Source organism: Gallinula chloropus, assembly GCF_964237585.1.
Source record: "Gallinula chloropus genome assembly, chromosome: 11".
NCBI classification, from domain to species: Eukaryota; Metazoa; Chordata; class Aves; order Gruiformes; family Rallidae; genus Gallinula; species Gallinula chloropus.
In genome coordinates, this window is record NC_140096.1 from 15,790,300 (window position 1) to 15,807,979 (window position 17,680).

The window sequence follows — 17,680 nt, forward strand, 5'->3', positions numbered from 1 at the left end:
GGCGTAAGCTGTTTCTTTCTGGAGAGGTCAAGGATTTTTGCACCCGTTGGCAAGACACAGATAAAAGCAGGGACCTTTAATACCAACTTTGCTTCCCCCTCCCCCCCGCCCCTTGCCTTGTCCACAAATGCAGACTTCTGCCTTTTCTTGGACAAATTTACAGATGATGTTATCCTGTATTTTAAATACCCTACTTTTGTATCTCTCTTGCCTGAAGCTATCAACGTTGGCAGAAGTGATGTCCTTTGTTTATTCTGTGTACTACTTGCAGCCTGAATGCTGGGTACCAGTGGGTTTAATTGCTTGTTGGGCTGCAGTAAGATGTAGGGTGTGCTTTTCCTGTTGGCTGTGTGTTTGCATCCCTGTCCTGAGGAGAGTGTGAGCCAGGTTTCACAACAGGGATGGAGAAGATGAAATGGCTTCCCTGTGATCAAGATCCAGTAGAGGCAGGGCTTTGCCTGCTTCCATCTTCCAAGAGTCAGTAGGACAACTGCACACTGCTGCCTGTGGGTTGATGGGGATGTACCCCAGGGGTTGCAAGCAGGCGGTGGAGCCTCTGACTCGGTGTGATGGATGGGGTGTAGAGGTCTTGGCAGTGCCCAGAGTGGCCATGAGGAACATTGCTGACTGCGCATGGGAGCAGGGTGCAGCTGAGCCCAGGCTGACGGGGAGCAGCATAGCTGATCTACACACTCCTTGGAGCTGGAAGTCAGGAGGTCTGGATCTTATCCATGGCTCTGACACTGAGTCACTGCATGACCTCAGGCGCTCAGATACCATGGTGATGAGCACAGCACAAATGTCTAGACAGATAGATTAGATTGGATAGATTCTGTATTTGACAAATATTTGTATATCACCACTGCCAGTGCTCCCCTGCTATAACCACCCAGCCTGCTGGTTTCAGGGGTCTCTAGTGCGGCAGGGGAAGAGAACAAGTTTTTGGGATGAGGAAGGAGGGAACATGTAACCACAGTGACTGTGACTGACAATAAGTGCCTGTGGTGATGGACCAGGAGCAATGCAGGCAGTAGGGCAGCTCTTGAAGGAAACAACACTACGTGGCAGAAAGACTCAGGAGTTAAGAGCTGACTTTCTTAAAAGCTATCCCATGCCACTGCCTGCCTCTGGCACAAGGGAGGATGCAGGAGAATCTCTCCCCCAGAGTGACTCTCAGTTGTTTTCCTGCCTGGTTCCCTGCTGAAGCTGAACATAGCAGTATGGCAAAGATGTGGCTGGGAGTGTGCCTGTGCAGGGATTCTCAGAGGCTCCACAAGGCCTCCTGAGCACCCCTTCCTCTGGCACCCCCGACTGCAAGCTGGAGAAGAGCACTGCCTCTTTAAGGAGATTTGCATAGCAGGGCCTAATTACAGTTGTTGATTCTGATGTTTTCAGTGTTGTTCATATTCCATTAAAGGATAATGCCGCTTAATTTGCAGCAGAGGGTCTCGGTTAACCGTATACCCAATCACAAGGCAGCCCTAATGACACTACTTCCTTACTTCTGGTAACACATAATTAAAAAATCACTTCATTTCCAGTTGTGTGGTTCTCCCCTCTCCCCCAATCTCCTAATTACTTTCTAAGCCATTTCATGATTATCTGTAAATATTTCAGCACTTAGATCTACTAATGAGTCCATGGAAGGGTTAATAACTTGAGTGGCATTACTCCTTGCTGTTCCCTTTCTAGTTCTGCATTGCAAGGAATCGTTTTCTGCCTTGCATGTGTGAGAAGAGGGGCTTTGCTTGTGGTGGGATTAAGTTTGTGCCCTGGCTGTGGGGATGGCAGGAGAGGGGTAGTGCTTAGAAACCCACCTCGAGCTGCTAGAGGTTTTCTGGCTGGTTTTGGTAGTGGATGTGTATCTCCCTGGAAATTGTTTTATGTTCTTAAATCCCACTGCAAGGGCTGTCCTGTCCAGCTGGCTGTGGGAGCTGCTTGTCAGAAGGGTTTAGGTAGAGCTGGGTATGAGTTTGGATCTAGCTGGGATGCCCATGGATCTGGGAATGGCTGGTTTCTGCCCTGCCATTACAGGGTTGTGGCAATGCAGCTCTGGCTGCGCGTGGGAATAGAGAGCAACAAGTCTGGCTCTGACTGCCCTTGTGTGGTGTTTCTTCACGAGCTCATCCTGCATGCTGTGGTCAGTGGGTGCTGGGTAAGGGAGCATCTGAATCTCCCAGCAAACCTCTACTCAGGTGTCTGTAACTGCTCTGTGGCTGCAGGAGGGGGGACCTGGGGTGCCATGTACCCTAATGCCCATGGTGAAATATGGGGGATCTGTTCTCTGATCCGGGTGCTGCTCTGCTCTGAAACGCTGCTGTACAAGTGCTGCTTTCTTACTCCACAGATCTGGTTCCTGTACCTGCCTGGTGTCCTGGGTATTAAAATTCACTTGGGATTTTCAGGCTGAGCACTCCAAACAGAGTGATGGAGAGAGCTGGAGCATCTTTCCTGCCCATGTGTTTCATAGACTCGATTGCTATGTTCTGGGTATGGTCAATCAGTAACACCTTATGCAAGCCCACTGGGAGCCTACTGATGGTCTCTGAAGACATTATTTGGAATAACCAGAGATAATTGCATAACTAGGGGGTAATTAACTTCCAGGAATTAAAGAATCGAGCTCAGGCTGTACTGCTCCTAGGGGTGAACCTGTGAGGCTGGGAGTTACAGAAACCTGCTCCTCTGTAATAATTTGAGCACATGTGACTTGGAAATTCTTGGTAGTTGGGGAATGTCAGGCTGCTTCAAATCATATCCATGAACTTTTAAGTAGTTCTTTAATACAGATAAGGACAAAGGGTATGAATATGGTTGTAACCCCATCCATTTGTGTTTCAGGTAACCCTGTCACAGTGGGAATGAGCATCCATATCTCCAGCATTGATCAGATCTCTGAAGTCAACATGGTAAGTCTGGAAAGAAAACAAACCAAGGAAAAAAAGATCAAACCTGTCTTATAATCTGTTCTTCCCTTTTCTGTTTGAGATGTGCTTCCATGGCAGTGTTTTGAGATGTGCTTCCATGACAGTGGCTCCTTGGAGCCACCCAAGATCACGGGGTGCACTTCTGAAAAGCAGGGTACTTGCACCTCTGCTTCCTGACCTCTTACTGCAGATCTTCCCTGCAGCTGGGAGAGTGCTGGGGGAAGACTTATGTTTGTCTGTTTCTGAAGATGTTTGGGGTTTTTTTCCCTTCTGCCTTGGACACAGAATTTTGTGGAGTGCTGGGAACTCTTGGCTTAAGACAGGATCCTCCTCCCTAGAGCATGAGGAATTCAAGGATGACTTCTTCATGGCGGGGGGGGGAAGCACAAATGCTTAACTGGGCCATAGGAAATTAGTTTTTTCAGATTTCTTTCTCAGCACACTGGTTTCAGTCTGAGCCACTCACTGAGTGGCCTGTGTCACTGGGACAGCCTGACAGTTGTCCCCATTGGATGAAAATCCAGAGTAGATTCTCATCCTTTATACTTGTGTGCTGGCTGCACAGCCAGCTCTCTGAGCCATTAAAGCTTATGCCTTAAAAGAGTAGATGCAAATTGTGTTTTTCAGTTGACACAAAGGCAGCAGTGGCTTTGCAGCCAGCCTGTGCCTGCCAGGATGAAAAACAGTCAGTGGCTTCTCATGTTTGCTGGTGGTAATTTGGCCTTTCTTTGGAGATCTGTAGTGGAAAAGGAGGCATCTGATGGACATCTGGTTTTGGGTGGTGTTGGCAGACTGGAGCTTTTCATACCATTGAGGGGAAAAAAAGTCTCTGCTCAACAGCAATGATCTGGGGTGAAATTTGTTAATGATTTTGGATGTGGTTTGGGTACACATCCTATCTGTCTCAGAAATCTTTAGCACCCAGCAGAGGACAGGAGTAAGACTGATCATTGCCTAACCTTTCCTTCCACACTTCTGCCCCAAGGCTTCTCCTCCAAACTCCTCTCCCTTCAGAAAAACTGAACAGAATGGAAGGTTGGTGGGAACCTCCTGGCAGGAGCTGTCCCATTCCTCATCCCCGACGCATGCAGGAGAATCCTAGGACAGTTTAGAGCTCTTGCTGTTCAAGTCAATTAAACCTCAGTCTCCCAATGCTCCTGTCCTATTTATCTGTTTCTGGACTTCCCTGCCCTGTTTCTCTGGCTCACCAGCTGTTCCACTGTTGTATGGGGGGGAAGGAGGGGACGAAAGTCTATCTGACAAGTAGTTTTTGTTTCCAAGCTGCTTGAAAGTCCTGAATGCATATGTCTACAGCCCAGGTTGAATGGCCAGCCATGAGCCTTCAGGTTCTCATATGGATCAGTCTCCTTTGCAGCCTCTCTGCTGTCATCCCACCATTACCATCTGCGTGGCATGTCACACCTCAGTCTAGCAGCAGTGACACTGGACACTGGGTCTAAAGTCAGAAATTCAAGTACAGACCTATGTCCCCATTGCATCGGGTAGCTCTGCCTGAGGTTAGGCTCAACTTAGAAGAGCCAGATGGCTTAACCTAGTTCCATCTATCTTGCCTGTCAGGGCAGAGCTCAACTTTGAGTCATCTCCTCCCCCGGTTTCAACTTGGACCTGAATTTTGCTATGCAATGAACCAGCTGTCACCTTCCTTGGCAGAGCCAGCGTGAACAGTCTGAGGTCTGGATCTGTGACTGAAGACCCCAGCTTGCACAGACATAGCTGGGAGGGAGTGAGGGATTTGATTCTCAGTTTACCTGAACCTGAGAAGGCTGCTGAGTGCTGCAGAGGTTCGTTCAGGATAAACCTCCTGATGGAGGTGTGTCTCTGGACCATAAAGGCTGATCAGCTGCTTTGCAAGCTGCTGTGGCTGGGCATGCTGTGTCCTAGGCTAGCAGCTACTCTCTTGACACATCTCAACCCTTTCCATGTGAATAGGATGCTCTCCCAGCTCCAGTAAACATCTGCTTCCCTTGGCCACAGGGCAGCACCCTGTACGCTCAGGGCTGGGGAGAAACAGCAGCAGTAATGTGCATGGAGAGCAGTTTGCTGGCATGGACCCACGTCCACACGCTGCTCTGGGTCTTGCTGAATTTGGGCAGCGCTGTCGAAGGACACGAAGTGTTTTGATGGTTGTGGTGTGGCTACAGCCAGGCTGGGAGCCAGGCACTGCCCATGATGTGTTCCTGTTGATACTATGAAGACATGTCACTTCTGGGCTTTTGGTTATCCTTCATGGCTCTCTGATTTGACAGGCATCATTTCCTGCCCATCCTTTCTATCCATGCTGGGGTGGGAACAGAATTGGGCATGAAGTGGCTCTATGTGGGAAGATCTACTCAATGCTGATAAACACCATAATGAGGCAGCTTCAAAAAGGGGTTAAAATATCAGAACCATCTTAAAACCCAAACATTTAGGCAGCAGCTAAGTTCTCATGTGGTGTAAGTTTCCAGGCTAAGGGTATTTTAGGTGCATCATTCTTCTGTGTGCCAGATGCCCCAAAAGGGCTGTGTGCTACCCCTGCTCTGGACATGGATACTGGCAAGAAAAATAAGATATTTTTTGGCATCATGTGTGATTGGGAAAGGGACTGTGCAATGAATAAATTAAAGGCACACAAGTGAAGCTGTGTTGTCATGACAACCAACTAGCTTCTATTGTTCCACAAGGAGTGTTATTACTTACTGCCCCTTGTAGGATAATTAATTAATCCTCAGATGTCCTTTTGGGAACAATGGTGTTGGGGACACTGAGGAGAGCCCCCAGCTCCCCCATGTCTCCCCGTGGGTCTCTAGGCATCTGCGGACCATGTGATGGCAGGGGACAAGTGCAGTCAGTGACCAGCCATCACATGAACCAAGAAGTTGTTTCCCACAGGAGTCCAGCTGGATGCAGTGCTGTACAGGAGGAAAAGGACTCCACCCATGATTAAGGATCACTCCTTGGCTTCACTCCTGTGGGAGCTGTATTCCTAAAATGAGGATGGGGTGACATTTCAATTCTGGAGGATACAGGGCTCTCTCCAAAGGCAATGCTATAAGTTCCCAGGCACTCTGACACACAGAATGCTTTACAGCTGCCTATAGAAGCTATGTGTTTCCTGATGCCTTGCTGCACAAAGTCAATGCCTCTCCATTTCCTTGAGCACCATGGTACAGCTCAGAAGATAGAGCCATGCCAGGAGGCAGGACATTGATAGATACAGTGCTGGCTTTGTAATGCTCTCCCAGTGATGAGGGACTAAAACTACAGTCCTTATTTTTAAAAATAATGTTCATTGCAGCTGCTGCCTGTGTGTGGTCAGCTGTATTTTCAAGCTCACTTGCTGGAGTAGTGTTTTATTACTGTGTATTCCTCTTAGCCCTGCTAAGCAACGCTGAGCTGCAGTCTCTGTTCTTGTCAGTGATTAGAAGGATTATTTTCTGAGCCAAGATCAGTGACATCAATTGAAATGCCTGGGAAAGGTTGCCAGGGGCCAGGCCAAATAGGTACTGGGGAGGGCACATTTGACTGGCAGACCCTCTGGGAAGTCCTGATCCATGAAGATGAAAGGCCGAGCTGGAGTCTGCTCATATCCTGTGCGAATTTGCGAGTCGGGGATTTAAAAGCAGGCTGAAAGGAGGAATGTCTCCATAATGATGTTCAGTAGCTCAGATGATCTGCAAAGAATGGAAGGATGGTATCTCCTAGTTCTGATGAAAGGGAAATGGGCTGGATAAGTTACCTTGTAAGTGCCATTTTGCTACATGGGACAACATGCAGGTATTTATAGATGCTTGTTGGTGAATAGTGATAGTCGGACGGTGCGATGTTCAGACCTGTTAGGATGGTACCCAGTGTACTGAGGAATCTAATGGTGCTTCTGACCCAGGAGAATGAAGAGCATTGGCAGCATGGAGCTCCAGTCACTCTGCGACTGAAGCAGCGTACAGGTTTCTGTCCTTGTGGTACGTGGCCTGAATGCTGGCCAAAGCACTCAGTCAATACTCCAATCTCCTCTGGGTGGGCAGAGCCTCCTCAACCAGTCTGCTCTGGTGGACCCAGTTTTGATAGCATACGGTACTGATGGCTTACAGAGAAGCTTCTACTCCTGCATGTCCTTTCAACACACAACTGAGGGCCAGCATGTTCAGGGCATGTTGTACTTGCTCTGAGGTGGGACTAGAGGCTAATATCCAGTTGTAGCTCTCTCTCTAGGTAGTCTTTGTGGGCATATTTTTCTAGTACCAGGCAGCTTGGACTCCCTTCAAGCATTAATGAACTATTTCAATAAGGAAAACCACTGCCTTGTGTGCATGTGAATGAAGGGATGGTTAACCTCTGTAACGCTTCAATTTTCCTGCCCTGTGATCTGTGCAGCCCTGAACCCTCCCCCTCCCGGCAGCTCGGGGCATCCAGCCGTTGTAGCTGTGATCTCTTTGTGGCTCCTATAATTTATTCATCCCAAGATGCTCTCCTACATCTGCAATAACATTGTTTCAGTTTGTTATAGTGCTGGCTTTAAAGTTTTATAAACCCGGTGACAAGTTGAAAAGTTACAAGAGGCTTGTTGTCGAGGGCCAGGGTGAGAAACAAGGCTCCCAAACAGGAATGTCTGCAGGAATGGAGGTGTTAAAGGAAGGGTGCCTGTGGGATTAGCAGTGCTTTTTCACTGGTGGACAGTCTGCAGGACAGATAGGTTAGAGGTTGGTGAGGATGCTTGGCGGAGCTGACCTTGATGCTTGGCTTCACTGCCTCCTGTTCCCTACTCCTGTATCACCTGTGGCCGGGTTGCTGGCATACCCTGCTGGGTGGCTGGGGGGTTATGGAAGGAAGCATCATGTCTGTTATTTCCCAGCTTCCCAAAGCTTGCTTGAAAAGCAACCTGCCTTGTTTGGCAAAGGTGCTTTCCCCATTCAAGAGGGATGTGGGAGCATCCCAAGACAGCAATGAGTTGCGAGGGGTTTAAATTGGCTTTGAACCCAAAGGAGAGTGGGTCAGGCTGTGTGTAAGGGTGTTCTTGCCCAGGGCAGTTTTCCTACAACCTGCTATGCGTTACCAGTGGGGCATCACTCTCCTCACCATGTCACACTTCCCATTGATTAGGCATGCTTGAAAGAGCCTTTGTAGAGGAATTTATCCTGTTCAGGCTTTGCAGCTCTGGTTTCACCAGGACATGAATATGCAGACTAGTTGTCTCTTGGTCCCAGAGTAACCTGTGCACAGTAGTAGGTGCTTGACTCTGCTGTATGCTGGGTGCAATTGATGGCCAGGCTCCACACAAGGGGCTTTCTTTGGCACACAACACAGCAGCCTCTTGGGCTGTACGTTCTTCTGGTCAGAGCTCTTGAGCTTTGGGCCCTTTCAGGACAGGGGAAGGTAGCGAAATCTATAACTGTGTGGGATTGCTGCTCTGCACAATGTTCAATCTCTTGAACTGTTCTGACAGTCAAACTGTGTATGGAAGATGCTGGCTTTTTGGGGCTGATGCAGGTTTGGCAGTAGCCTCTGAGGACCCTCTGCAGACCCTCAGCAGTGCACTCTTGCAGCTTGGAAGTCCAATGGTATCCTGGGCTCCATCAGCAGAGGGGTGGCAGCAGGGACAGGGAGGGGATTGTCCTTCTCTACTCTGCCCTGTGTCCAGAGCTGAGCCCCCAATACAAGGAAGATGTGGAACTGTTGGAGAGGGTTCAGAGGGCCACAAGGATGATCAGAGGGCTGGAGCACCTCCCCTACGGAGAGAGACTGAGGGAGCTGGGCATGTTCAGCCTGGAGAAGAGAAGGCTGCAGGGGGACCTCATTGCAGCAGAGAAACAGGAGGGGAATCAGCTTTTTAAAAGGGTAGATAATGGCAGGACAAGGGGGAATTGACTGAAGCTGAAGATAGGAAGGTTTAGGTTAGATATTGGGGGAAGATTTTTACAGAGAGACTGGTGAGGGGTTGGAACAGGCTGCCCAGAGAGGTGGTGGATGCCCCGTCCCTGGGGGTGTTCAAGGCCAGGTTGGATGGGGTCCTGGGCAACCTTGTATAGATCCAGGCCTGGAGGTTGGTGGCCCTGCCTGTGGCAGGGGGGGTTGGAGCTCTGTGATCCTTGGGGTCCATTCCAACCCAGACCATTCTATGATTCTATGACCCTTTACCTCCCTGCAGTAATGGGAAGAAACAAAGTTGCTGCAATATTTCCCTGAAAAGGATTTTCTATTGGCATATGTGTTATGAACTTTAAACCTCAAGATTTTTAAGAGGTTTCTAGTATACTGTACTTTATACTGCCATAGATTCTCTTCAAATATATCCACGTCTTATTTTTAACTGAAAACATTCTATTTTGTTGCCATCCCCTTTCAATGGAGAAATGCCATACAGATATTTCCCAGCCAGTCTATTCCATATCCCTGGGTAGTCAAAGGTTTAAAAAAGCAAAGGTTAAAGCATTTAAATCCTACAGTCAGAGGTTTCTGGTGTTGTATGCTGTGAGATACAAGTCTGACATGACACTCTAGTGCTGCAAATGTTTCCCTGTAGCCTCCAGCTCTGTGACACTGTGGTATCTAAACAGTGTGTCTGTGTGTATGCTACATCTTGGTATTTAAGGCTGGTGAATATTGAAGGCTACCAAAACTTGGTAAAACCAAGAGGCAGCTTTGGTGCTGAGCTAGTGATGGTGTGCTGTGCTGGTGCTGCAGGGGCTGTGGTCCTGCTGGACTGCTGTAGGCTCCAGGAATGGTAGTGCTGCAGGTAGCAGAGGATGCTGTGGGGCCTTGGTGTGGGGGAAGGGCCAGATCCTACTGGCGTGGCATGGTAGGAATGGTACAGCTCTGGCTGGGAGCCTGGGGGTATCTCACCCTGCGCTGGCATGGGCAGCTTGGAGGTTATGTGCACACTGGTGGCTTCTGTGTGCTGTGATTTAAACGAAGGTATTACAAACACGCAGCTGAGATGGGAGGTTTCTTCAGAGCTGGCAGGTGTCTGTGCCTTCCTCTGCCAAGGATTACTTCAGTCTGAGGTCTAGGTCATGCAGCTGTTGTCACTTCAAGCCCTGGTGTGTGGGGCTGCAGTGCTTGGCATGGCTGGGATTGGGATGGCTGGGACTTGATTTGCTTGGGAATCGAATGATGGAAGTTCTGTAGGTGTGAAGCAGCATTTTCCTGCAGGAGAGAGCGACTTGGGTGTGCGGAGGGCAGCCCTGCACCACGGTGGGGTATGGTGGGGTGCAGTGTTCCACTCACACTGCCATCAGCTGCACAGAGCCACCATGGTGGCCTGCTCACCCCTCTGCTTCTCCAGCAGTAGGAAGCAGCCTGTGCATAAACACACTGGTTAGCTGAAGGAAAGCAACAGCATCCAGGTGCTTTTTCCTTCTGCTGCAAGGATGTTTGGAAACATAAAAGATGGCTGTAGCAGGGTGGAGAGTAACCTCCAAAGTAGTCTAAATGTAGCAGCTTTGAACTGGTCTCCTTTGCAGGCAGGAGGTACGCCTGTCTGCTCCGTGTCCTATCTAGGTAAAGGGTAAGGGTATGCATGCACTGCACTCCTTGAAAGATCCTTGCAACAAAGCAGATGTCAGGGACCCATCTTATCTGCCATTGTTAGGTTTGAGGTTACTTTGTCTATCCTTGCAGTGGTGACATCCTGTGACTGCTGAGGCTCCAGGGGACTGATGCAGTCTAAAGAAATGAAGCATCAGATATGTGTATCTGCTTACACCACACCAGGCTTCCCTTTAACAGAAACCCCACTGACTGTGCTGAAAAACCCTTTGGATTAAGGTAGTGCATGAGAACAAACAAAGCATCTGGCTTCAGGAGTGGTCTGCATTTGATGGTAGAGGGGAGTGGAGGCTAAAGTTTACACTAACAGTGGTCCACTTTCTACCTGAAAGACAGGTCTTCCCACATTAGGAGGGTTTTTGTGCAACCATGTTGCCCAAAATGGTTAGGAATAAAGCAAGCTTGTGAAGGAACCTGAAGTACTCCTCATTCACTGTTTCTGAAATTGGTTGCAAAGAGATTGTCCTGGCTTGAAAGCTAGCAAATAGGTCAGTGTGGCTCATATGTCGATGTTTACTGCATTTATGGCAACCTGTAGAAAGGAAAAATCCTATCTGTCTTCCATAATAGTTCACAGATTATCCTGTTCCCATGACAAAATCCTCTCTGTGCCCTTGGTCCTGGTGTTGCTTGACTGCAGAGACAGCCCAGCAAATTCACCACATCTTAAGAGTCAAGTTGCTAAGTAACAAGCTAAAGATACAGTCTCTTCAAATGCCATGGCCAGCTGAAAGCCAGGAGCTGCACAAAGCCCCAGGAATTCCTTCTGTGAGGTCTTGAGGACTCGGTGTAGCAGAGAGCAGCCTGGTAAAGCAGCAATCCTGCCAGGTCCCTGCTGCTGGACTGCATGGAAGGGTCCCCATTTGAGAGTGGACGGCTTCGTGGCTTCCCCTATAAAGGCGTCTCCTCTTCTGTGCTGAAGGGCTCTGATCACAGGATCGCTAGGATGGAAAAGACCTTTGAGATCGAGTCCAACCATACCTGTCCCCTAATAAACCATATCCCTGAGCATCTCATCTACCTGTCTTTTAAATACATCCAGGGTTGGTGACTCAGCCCCCTCCCTGGGCAGCCTGTTCCAGTGCCCTATATAACCCTTTCAGTGAAGAATCTTTTCCTAATGTCTGATCTGACCTTACCCTGGCACAGCTTGAGGCCATTTCCCCTGGTCCCATCACCTGTTGCTTGGGTGAAGAGACCAACCCCCATCTCTCTATAACCTTCTTTCAGGTAATTGTAGGTGGTGATAATGTCTCCCCTCAGCCTCCCCTTCTCCAGGTGAGGGGACATGTTTAGAACATTGATGGTGTTCTTGAATGACACACTTTTGTTGGCTGAATTGCATGGTTTTGCCATGTACATAGATCAGTAGATGGTGAACTGTGGAAAGGCTGCTGAAACAAGCTTTCGCTGAAGAAAGACTCTGAACTGCTGGACCAGAGAGCAGCACCCTGCCACAGATGGCTTTCTGTTCTACCATGCTTGTTTCTTCCTAGGGATCTTACAGTGTTCACACATGATAATCCAAACAGAAGAATTTGCCAAAAGCTCTTTGTCTCTGTTACTGGAAATTCTGGGTTATGGGAAAGCTGTTGGGTAGACTGGCTGGTTCCTAACCCAACCTTGGGTTTTGCAGCATGAATAAAATGTGGTGGCAATGCATGCCTGCCTGCTTGCAAGTGATTCCCCCCCAGTGCATCTTTCCATGATGCCGTTATCCCTGAGGAGCAGCTCCACAAGTCCTCTCGTATCACAGGTTCAAGCCTCGGGAGGGCTGAGTCAACCCTGCTCCAGTGCTGAGAAGCAGAGTTCACATGTTCTCACTGGGCAATTTCCCAGATGAGAGCGTTTCCACACTCCCTCTGCAGAGGTTAAGCTCGCTTAGCATCTCATAGGTGACTCCACCCCATGCCAGGATAGAATTCCTCTTGGAGGGGATGGGCACCCATGGCTGTACAGTTCGCACGCTTTCAGCTGAACGGCGCGATGTATTGCAGTGCTCCATCTGTTCCTTTATCAGCCAAGTTATCTTTAGATCTGAACGTGTCAGTGTTGTATGGTTGTGGTACCACTTCAGCTTGCACCCCAGCATTCCTGTAGTAGTTAGAATTGCTACTGCAGAAAACTTTGCCCAGGATAAAAATGTCTTTTTTTTTTTCCTGCTTAAGTTTTTATTCAGGTTTTTACACAGGCAGAACTCCCACAGCCTTTATATATATATTTATATATATATATATTAAAAAGCTGTCTGTATTTGAGAGAAAAGTTCCAAACTGCCACCTGCTTTGGTAGCATTGCTGCAGCATTGGAGAGGATTACTGCAGAACACTAAACTATCTTCCCACAAGTGAAAGCTTCATCTGGTTTGATTGAAAACCAAATTAGATCTGGAGAATCTGACCTTCTGACATCCTGTCACGTATGCATTTAAAGCCTTTAGCAATAGAATGTGTATGAGCCCAAGAGTGCCAGCACCTCAGTATAGAACCTCGATCCAAATCCAAGTGCGTGCATGTCGTGTTGCTGTTTGAATATGTAAATAAATGGGGCTATATATAGCTCTATATGTTATGTGCATGTTAAGTGAAGGTGGCAGATACGACAGCTGAATAGCTTCTCTGTTTCTGAATGCTTGTAGAGGCTCCCTGCATGCTCCCTACATCTCTCGTGCTTGCTCCTACCCCTCTCAGCCTTTCTGCTATCACAATTTTCAGGCCTCTGGAGAAGATTGTGTGTGGGGACAGGAGTTGTTAATATTCCGAGTCTGTGCTGAGTTGCTAGGCTACAGAGAAAAATGAACATTCAAGGAAAAGGGATGGTGAAAGGAAGAGGATCTGCTGAGCCCTTTGGAGATCCCAAAAGGTCCTCCAGTCACGTAAAAGGGATCATTTTGGGGAGGGAGTCTGTGAGTGCATTTGGGATGAAATGTGGGTGGTCCCTGCTGTCTGATGCAAGTGGAATCTCAGGTCAGCTCCAGCCAGAGAAATGGCAGGGGAGGGAGTAAAGGGCAAGATCCCCTGGCCCCTTCCATGTCCATGTTGGCAACACCAGCTGTGCCTGGGTGTGGTGGGTCACCAGACTGAAGTAGTCTATCCTTTGCCCTCTCTTTGCAGGGCCCTCTCTTTGAGCACCCATTTGAGGCTTCTAGGGAAGAAGGAGGCAAACCCAAAACATACTGCTTACAGGTTGGGTCTTCTCTCCCTTTCCTGCTGCTGCAACCTGCTACCAGAGTACCAAGCTTCAGTGAGACCACAGGAGAAGGCAGCCTGTGGCTTGTAGCTCCCAGTCAGTTCCCCTTGATGCATTCCTAGGCCACAGATACACCAAGTGTTGACCCTTCTATCCATCAAGTTTGTAGCTAAGGTTCCTGGGTGCTTGAGGTTTTACAATACAGGTTCCTGTCAGAACCTGGTTTTCCTGAGTCGCAGTCTGATCACAAACCCTCTTGCTTTTCAGCTGTTTCCTCCATAAAAGGCTGTCAGGTATTTAGCTGTATATCCTGAGCCATCAGACCTGCCAGGTGCCTCCTGCTCCACTCTTCTGGAAGGATGGCTTTGCCCTGTGCTCCTGTTCCTATCTGCAAGCTTTCTGTTCCCTCTCAATATTGCTGGCTGTATCAGAACCCTCAGAAAAATTAAACGGTGCCTTTGGGTATTTTTATTATCTGGATACTTTATTTACCAAGCTCACATGGGCTCTCTGCCAATAACTTTCAGCCAGCTCTGCAAATAGAGCTCCTTGGCTCGAGGACTGTTGGTCCTGGTACTGCAGAGAGCACTCGCTCAGCATGGACAGCGACTGCAGCTTGTTCTCCACCGTTCAGTTGGCTGTGAAGTCAAAATCTGTTTGCTTGTGGATGACCACAGCCTGATGAAATCTCTTTCTTCATGCATCCTGTAATAAGCTTGACTTGTTCAGCAGAATCAGGAGTGTTTCGTACAGCTGCCTTTTGAATGCTATTGGTGATTAACTGAGCTCTGCCCATCCATCAGGTTTATGGTCCTGCAGCCAAGGCTTGGATTGCTAAAGTGGGAGAGTGATGCTATGGGCCGTGTGGTGTGCAGTGCTGCTGGTGTGAGCCTGGGCTGGTTCCCTTGGCTTTACCCTGGCATAACCAAGGGCAGACTAACCCATGGATGGAGGCGGGGTTAGACTAAATCTGTCATGATATGCTGTCTGGTCAATACCCTTGACAGTAAAAATTGTTTCCTAGAAGACATCAGTTGATGCTCCTGTCCTTTCTGGTTGTCCCAGCACAGCTATACAGTGTTCTGTTCACACCACATTTGGGGGTTGATTGCTAGGCCTTACTCAGTAACTCAATCTTACAGAGTTTGTCAGCTTAAGGGTCACAAACAGCTGTGCAGAGTATTGCCACGTAGAAGCTGTCTCCCTGGATGTAGAACCAGGTCTCTCTCTGTTCAGGGGTCTGAGGTTTTTCAAGTGGCTTGCTTGGCCTTGTTGAAATGTAGGGTTTGTTTTTTTCAAACAGCAGGGCTGCCACCCTCTACCCTTAGGAGATCACCCTTGGCCTAAGGAAACCCTACTGCCAGAAGTATGTTCTGCTCTTCTACTTTTCACCACCTTATCTGCTTACTCCCAGGTATTCTTCCTACGTGATAAAATTCTGCTTTCTATGGGAAATCACAGAATAACAAGGTTGGAAGAGACCTTTGAAGATCATTGAGTCCAACCATTCCCATCCTAAGCTAAACCATATCCCCAAGTACTTCATCTACCTTTTCTTTGAACACATCCAGGGAAGGTGACTCAACCACCTCCCTGGGCAGCCTGTTCCAGGCCCTGACAGCTCTTTCAGCAAACAATTTGTTTCTAATGTCCAATCTAAACCTGCCCTGGCACAGCTTCAGGCCATTTCCCCTTGTTCTGTCACCTGGCTGAAGAGACCATCACCCACCTCTCTTCAACCTCCCTTCAGGTAGTTGTAGGTGGTGATAAGGTCTCCCCTCAGCCTCCTCTTCTCCAGAAGAAATAAAGACTGTTCTAACCTTTTGGTCAAGCCAATCTGTGCCAGCATAGTTGAGGCAATTGTTCTGTCCTGGGCATGTTAGTCTCCTTACATCAGTCAGAGGATTGGCTTGCCTCTGGCAGCCTCCTGGGAAATGACATCTCTGTGGTAGTTTTCAGAACCTGGAATACCACATTTTCCTCCTCTAGGGTGAAACAGTGTCTTTAAAGCACATGTGCCTTGATATTGCACCCGAGTCTCATGGTTTCAGCGCTGAGAGCTGTACAGGCAGCGTTTTATTCTGACATGTAAAGTAATAGTGCTTCATTCATAACACAATTTCCTACCTATGCAGGCCCAGGCTGCATTGGTGGTCATGACTGCAACAGGGAATTACAAGCTCTATTTAATTTTTTTTCCCCAGGGAGGAAAAAGTCATTTCTGTTCATTACACGCTCAGCACTTGCCTAGAGATGTGGGGATCCCAAACTGCAGCGTGGAGGCAAGTTAGCATCAGCATCATCTTCTTGCAGATAAGAGAAAATGAGGCATAGAGGTGAAAGCACCCAAACTCTTCTACAGAATTAGCATTGAGTGAGCTGAAATTGATACCCAGAGGTGTACCTAACTAGGTACCTAATTCCAGCGGGCTGCTAAACCCCTTAACTGCTTTCATTCTGCATTTCTCCCCTGTAATCTCTACTGGTCTATGTAGAGGGCTGCAGAGCCTATCCTGATGGGGCAGAGTCTGATTGAATTGGTGTCCAGTAAAATTCTTGGCAAGGTGAAGAGGATATGTCACTTAAATATTAAAAGTACAGAGGCAAGAAGAGTTCTGGGAATGTTTGGAGAAATTACATTTTTCCATTCTATTGAGTTTTAACCACTTGAAGTGAGCAGCTTTCAGCAAGCAAGAGGTAAGAAAGCCACTACAAGGTGAAAATTCTTTGAGGGTACAGGCGGAGTCTGTGAACCCCCTTTGGAGAGGTTTAGGGAGCATTGCTGGTCTTCCAGTATCACCTTTACTTTGGCATAACCCCCCATCCTTCTGATGGCTTTAGAAACTGATATCTTCACTAGTCACTATTCACATGTCTCACTCAAATTTAATTTACTCTAATAGGCTAGTTGTTCCATGTTTAATTAAATAAAAAGTGATTATTAAAAACACTTTTGAGCTTTAATGGCTGTATATTAGATATACCCATATGTGTATGCAGGAGGGCACTGGTAACATGTGCTGTGAGGCAGCAAGGGTAGAATCATAGGATGGTGTGGGTTGGGAGCTTAAAGATCATCTAGGCCCAACCCCCTGCCATGGGGGTATACCCTCTACTAGCTCATGTTGCTCAAGGCCCCATCCAAGCTGGCTTTGAACACTTCCAGGCAGGAGGCATCCACAACCTTTCTAGGCAACCTGTTCCAGTGCCTCACCCCCCTCAGAGTAAAGAATTTCTTCCTAATATCTAATCTACACCTGCCATCCTACAGTTTAAAGTCACTGTCCCTCATCTTATTACTATATGCCCTTGTGAACCAGCCCTCCAGATTTCTTGTAGGCTCCTTTAGGGACTGGAAGGCTGCAACAAGGTCTCCTGGTGCCTTCTCTCCTCCAGTCTGTGCAAGCCCAATTCTCTCAGCCTGTTTTCACAGGAGATGTGTTCCAGCCTTCCATTTTTTTTTTCTGGCCCTATGATCATGCTGGGGACCCCAAAGCTAAACACAGCAGGTGGGGTCTCATAAGAATGGAGTAGAGGGTGAGAATCACCTCCCTCAACCTGCTGGTCATGCTTCTTTTCAAGCAGCCCAGGATATGGTTGGCTTTCTGAGCTACAAGTGCTCATTGCTGGGTCATGTTGGGCTTTGCATCAACCACCATGTCCAAGTCCTCCTCCGGGCTACTCAAACCGTTCTCTGCCCAGTCTGTATTTGTGCTTGGGATTGTCCTGACCCATGTGCAGGACTTTGCACTTGGCCTTGAACTTTATAAGGTTTGCATAGGCCCACATCTCAAGCCTGTTGAGGTCCCTCGGGATGGCATGCCTTCCCTCCAGCGTGTTGACTGCATCTGTAGTGCCTGGGAAGTACAAAAGTATGAGAAGCTAGGTAGGAGAGGGGTGGAGAAGAGGTGGGATAGAGGCACCAGCGCTGTCCGATGGCTTGTAGGTGTGCAGAAGACAGTTGTGTAGCATACCAGGTTAGTGCCAGCAAACAGTGGAAAGTAATGATGGCCGTTCTG

The 17,680-nt window shown here is 48.2% G+C and overlaps 1 protein-coding gene across 2 annotated transcripts in view; it reads left to right on the plus strand.

The window, feature by feature from the left end:
• Window positions 1-17,680, plus strand: part of LOC311195619 (gamma-aminobutyric acid receptor subunit beta-4) — a gene marked incomplete at both ends in the record, with an annotated part of 74,823 nt that overhangs the window by 24,693 nt on the left and 32,450 nt on the right. For both annotated transcript variants that reach the window (XM_084269031.1, XM_084269032.1), the window contains one exon: window positions 2,842-2,909. In XM_084269031.1, coding sequence (XP_084125157.1) covers window positions 2,842-2,909 — 68 coding nt within the window. The remainder of the gene's footprint in view (window positions 1-2,841; window positions 2,910-17,680) is intronic.